Source organism: Ceratina calcarata, unplaced genomic scaffold, assembly GCF_001652005.2.
Source record: "Ceratina calcarata isolate Rehan_Ccalc_2016 unplaced genomic scaffold, ASM165200v1 scaffold255.2, whole genome shotgun sequence".
NCBI lineage: Eukaryota > Metazoa > Arthropoda > Insecta > Hymenoptera > Apidae > Ceratina > Ceratina calcarata.
The window spans coordinates 652,795-658,108 of NW_017147567.1; the positions used below are offsets into that span (position 1 = coordinate 652,795).

The following is a 5,314-nucleotide window of genomic DNA, read 5'->3' on the forward strand; positions in this document are numbered from 1 at the left end:
ACAAACAAAAACAAATTAATCTATTTCAATTTTTGTATTAAGAAATTTTAGGAATGGTCGGTTTCACGACCGTTCAATAAACGTAATTGTTAATTCCAAAAGGGGATTTCGAGTGTCGTTATTCAGCGTACTCTGCTTACCTCTCCTCCGGTATCAGCCAAATTTTGTTAGGCTCAATCTCCTAACAAAAAAATTTACGAAATAAAATAGAATTCTTAATTACTATAATTCCATGAACGCTTTTATGTTTATCTAACATTCGGAATTTATTGAAAAAATGAATCTTCGAAGAAGATCTGATAGAATAAAAGACAAGATTTATCAAACTTCTATAGAATTGGAAAACTTCCGTCATACAATTGATTTCTGCATTACGTGATTCACGATTAAAAATAAATGTGCGCGTGCTTTCGACAAATATTTATCTTGTTTGACAAAAAGAAAAGAGATACTAGGAGTTATGAAGAACTGATAAAGTGGAGATGATAAAGATCAAATAAATACAGAAACATGGGAGTGGGGGAGCAGAGCAGAAAAAATAGGGACGAAAGGAATAAGAAAGAGAAGAGATGAATAATATTAACAATAGGTACTAGGAACTATGTACTGGAGATATATATATATATAAACACATAAATGATGGCGTCTTGTCTGAAAATAATCGGAGTCTAAAAATAAAATTCAGATAGGAATATACAAACATCCCATATGTTAATGATTGTTTAATGAACTTAAGAGCATTACAAGAATCTGCCCTCGTACATACTGAATCAATACAACTTGCGATTCTCGTTATTACACATAACAGAGTTTTACACTGGCGGCAAATAGTACGGAATACGAAATTTATATAAAAAGGTAAATATATAGAATAAAGTTATCGATACTATCAATTTTACTAGACGTTGCCAACATTTCTAGTCTCGAGCAGCTTACAGTTATTGAGATCCATCGAGCTACTAACTAAGATCTGTAAACTGCTTATGTGGCGTGTCATCGTCTGCGACGTAAGCGTCCACACCTCCTCGAAGTCTCAGGACCAGATGAAGCGTGGACTCCTTTTGGATGTTGTAATCAGATAGAGTTCGTCCATCCTCTAACTGCTTGCCAGCGAAGATCAAACGCTGCTGATCAGGAGGAATTCCCTCCTTGTCCTGGATTTTGGCTTTCACATTCTCGATCGTGTCAGAGGCTTCGACTTCCAAGGTGATGGTTTTCCCTGTGAGAGTCTTTACGAAAATCTGCATTCCTCCACGAAGTCTCAGGACCAAATGAAGAGTAGACTCCTTCTGAATGTTGTAGTCCGACAAAGTACGTCCATCCTCCAGCTGCTTGCCAGCGAAAATCAAACGCTGCTGATCAGGAGGAATTCCCTCCTTGTCCTGGATTTTGGCTTTCACATTCTCGATCGTGTCAGAGGCTTCGACTTCCAGGGTGATGGTTTTCCCTGTGAGAGTCTTTACGAAAATCTGCATTCCTCCACGAAGTCTCAGGACCAAATGAAGAGTAGACTCCTTCTGAATGTTGTAATCAGATAGAGTTCGTCCATCCTCTAGTTGCTTGCCAGCGAAGATCAAACGCTGCTGATCAGGAGGAATTCCCTCCTTATCCTGGATTTTGGCTTTCACGTTTTCGATCGTATCTGAAGCTTCGACTTCCAGGGTGATAGTTTTCCCTGTGAGAGTCTTTACGAAAATCTGCATTCCTCCACGAAGTCTCAGGACCAGATGAAGCGTGGACTCCTTTTGGATGTTGTAATCAGATAGAGTTCGTCCATCCTCTAACTGCTTGCCAGCGAAGATCAAACGCTGCTGATCAGGAGGAATTCCCTCCTTGTCCTGGATTTTGGCTTTCACATTCTCGATCGTGTCAGAGGCTTCGACTTCCAGGGTGATGGTTTTCCCTGTGAGAGTCTTTACGAAAATCTGCATTCCTCCACGAAGTCTCAGGACCAAATGAAGAGTAGATTCTTTCTGAATGTTGTAATCAGATAGAGTTCGTCCATCCTCTAGTTGCTTGCCAGCGAAGATCAAACGCTGCTGATCAGGAGGAATTCCCTCCTTATCCTGGATTTTGGCTTTCACGTTTTCGATCGTATCTGAAGCTTCGACTTCCAGGGTGATAGTTTTCCCTGTGAGAGTCTTTACGAAAATCTGCATTCCTCCACGAAGTCTCAGGACCAGATGAAGCGTGGACTCCTTTTGGATGTTGTAATCAGAGAGAGTACGTCCATCCTCTAGTTGCTTGCCAGCGAAGATCAAACGCTGCTGATCAGGAGGAATTCCTTCCTTATCCTGGATTTTGGCTTTCACGTTTTCGATCGTGTCTGAAGCTTCGACTTCCAGGGTGATGGTTTTCCCTGTGAGAGTCTTGACAAAGATCTGCATGGTTGTATACCTGTTAACTGTAAGAAATTTTCTTACTGTAATTTCTGCGTGAGACGCACTAATTATATTGCAGATTGAAAATATGTTCGCGGAAGAATGTAGGAGACCACGAAATGAAAGTTCTATCTTCTATCTGGTAATTCTGATCTATATTATTTGTGGAGTAGTCTATTAATACTCTTTATTTTAGCGAAATATTAATAGGAATTGTCTTTTCCTTAAAATATTTCGTAGAGATGACGTGTCATGAATTCGATGTTACGTTATAATAAAATGGCGTCGTCTTAACGGTTAGCTTCGGAAATTCCGTGACCTATATTCCACGATAGATTCTAAACAGTACTCTTCACATTTAAATCACCTATTTACCTATTAAATTTTCAATATTAAATTTCTGTTTGTAATGGAAACGTGTGGAGCAACGGGGAATGAAACTTATTGATCGACTCTTTGTTCGGAAAGATGGTTGCATCAGAACATCTACAGTACGTCTTTAAAATCAAACAATATACACACATTTCCCTGATTATTTATTTAATAATGAATTAATACTTACATACGCTGAAATAATTTACAAGATAAAAGACACTTTCAACGTAAATCAAACAAAGGCGTTCGTCGAACTTAGAAACACAGGCAAGCGTACAAACTAATACAGTGAGATCTGCACAAAGCAGCACGAAGCAATGAGATGGAATGGGTGGGGAACCCAGTAATAATGGACAGTCATGGGTCATGGGATTTTCACCTATGCACGCATGCGCAATACGAAAGTGCGTATATTAGTGACGTACTTATTTTCTGGAATAAAAGGGTCCCATTAGGCCTCGAATAGGAAGGCAGGCATGGGATTCAAGAAATACTGTTTTTTTCTTTTTCTCTACTATTTATTTCTTAATTAAGTAATCTATTAATCACAATACAAAACACTAATGCAAACTGAAACTTGACGTTAGTATACTACCACGTACCTTACTAAACAAATTTCTATTATTTATCAAGAAAATAGTTTGTACCAGTCAATATTTATTGTATCACGAGCAGTACTTCAACGTCGAGGTAAACTGTTAAATAATAATCAAAACCCTTTGAAAACTGGTTTCAATTTGATTCCGCGTCATAGGGGCCTCTTTTAGCGCCTACTTCTGATAAAGATAAACTCACGCACGACAATGCCATCACATGATATCCTGTTACGTGACGTCATTATGCGTTTTCGAAAGCCTCGCAACTCGCAACCAAAAATCTATCGTTGGGATGATATACGTCGAAATATAGACATTTAATTAAAAAAACACTGTATATAGTCGTGTAATATGACCAGCAATTGATTAATTTGTATCCAACGTTCCTATAAAGATGACCTTAGGGGGGATTTTCTGCCGATCACTTCGATCTCCCACCACTATTTTTCTTTTCTGCCTTGCTGATGGCATCTCATGCTCTCCACAGCAGTCCACTCACATGGCAACTCCCTACCCCTACTACTCCTAAAACCCCGCGAATCTCAATTCCAACAATAAGCAGTGTTGCCATATTTCTAATCATTGCTAGCGTTAGATTCGGCTGTTGTCGGGTCGGCTGTGGCTGCGCTCAAGCGCTCAAGTGCGCTGCGCTCTGAGAGTCTGAGATGGTTCGGGCACAGCCGATTGTTTAGATTCCATAGAACTCGTGTTGAACACATTTCTTTTATGTGTCAATTTAATATTTAAACAAAATGTTTATCAAAGCGTTCAAAGTTAAGTCGAACACTCAGTTAAAGGGAACGGAAAGGTAAATTTCGTCTCAATTTAAGTGCAATTGCATCGATTAAATTATTATTGTTTCGTTTTTTATATGGTCTAGGAAAAAGTTATGCGAAGAAATTTTGGCTGCGTATCGTATGTTAACGGATGAAGAGGTGCAATTGTTGATTCCGAAAAAGGAGGCGATAAGTATGTTGAAAATCGTAACCCACAATGGTCACGTTGGCAAAGTGTATTGCGTGGCGAAGACGCCAATGTTCTTTCAAATTGAATCTTTGCACCACATACTGTTACCTACTATATACACCTTGTGGCAGCATCCAAATTTATTAACATCATTCACAACCCATTCTGCGGTTGTGTCGAAGCTGGCGGGTGGTGCAGACTTGATGTTACCTGGGGTCATCGTTAAAGAACCAAGGACATTGTACTCTTTTGGGAAACTGCAAAAGGGTACCCCAGTGTTGGTGAACACAGATGATAACAAGGCATGCCACGCTTCATCTGTTCTTAATATACAGTGGAATCTCTGTTCATAGACTCACAGAGAAGTTTGAAAATCAAGATTTTTCATCATTCCACTGTACTTCGATACAGAATAATAATTTAAATATATCCCTTGTTTCTACAGGCAGCAGTTGCTGTCGGAGTCACAGCACTCTCCAGTGAAGACATGTACATGTCCGGAGGTTATGGGAAGTGTGTAGAAATCATACACATAACAGGTGACACACTGTGCCAACTGGGGAAGCCGCCATTAAGACCAAACTTAGGATTACCAAACGACAGTAGTAACCGTGATAAATACGAAAATACGAATGAGCCAGAGCAACGGAACGATAGTAAAGAAGAAACGCTTGTCGAAACAATGAACGATTTAGAAATGAATAACGATCGATTATCAGAAACAGAATCCCCTTGCGAGGACGAGAACAAAATTGAAGATATAGAAAATCCCGTTGAAGAAGTAAAATCTGACCCGGTACAAGAAATGAGCGATCTATTAGAGTATTGCTTCTTGAAAGCTTGTAAAACCTCGATCAAGTCTACCGATTTACCGATATTGACATCGAACTTCTTTAAAAACCATTTAATAGCCGCCTGTCCACCTGATAAAAATATAGATATAAAAAGAACTCGGTATAAAAAATTGTCCGTGTTCTTAGCAGAAATGAAAGCGAA

The 5,314-nt window shown here is 39.2% G+C and overlaps 2 protein-coding genes across 2 annotated transcripts in view; one reads left to right on the top strand and one right to left on the bottom strand.

Annotated features, from left to right (window-relative positions):
- Positions 1-705: 705 nt before the first annotated feature.
- On the bottom strand, positions 706-3,139 carry LOC108623232 (polyubiquitin-like). The gene is given in 3 exon segments (XM_018021606.2): positions 706-1,003; positions 1,005-2,404; positions 2,944-3,139. Coding segments are annotated over 3 exon segments (1,686 nt in total). The 5' UTR covers positions 3,125-3,139; the 3' UTR covers positions 706-898.
- A 786-nt stretch (positions 3,140-3,925) lies between these two features.
- Positions 3,926-5,314, top strand: part of eIF2D (eukaryotic translation initiation factor 2D) — a 4,064-nt gene continuing 2,675 nt past the window's right edge. Inside the window, exons 1-3 of the mRNA XM_018021510.2 lie at positions 3,926-4,160; positions 4,233-4,620; positions 4,764-5,311. Of these exons, the coding sequence (XP_017876999.1) occupies positions 4,105-4,160; positions 4,233-4,620; positions 4,764-5,311 (992 nt within the window). The 5' untranslated portion in view covers positions 3,926-4,104. The remainder of the gene's footprint in view (positions 4,161-4,232; positions 4,621-4,763; positions 5,312-5,314) is intronic.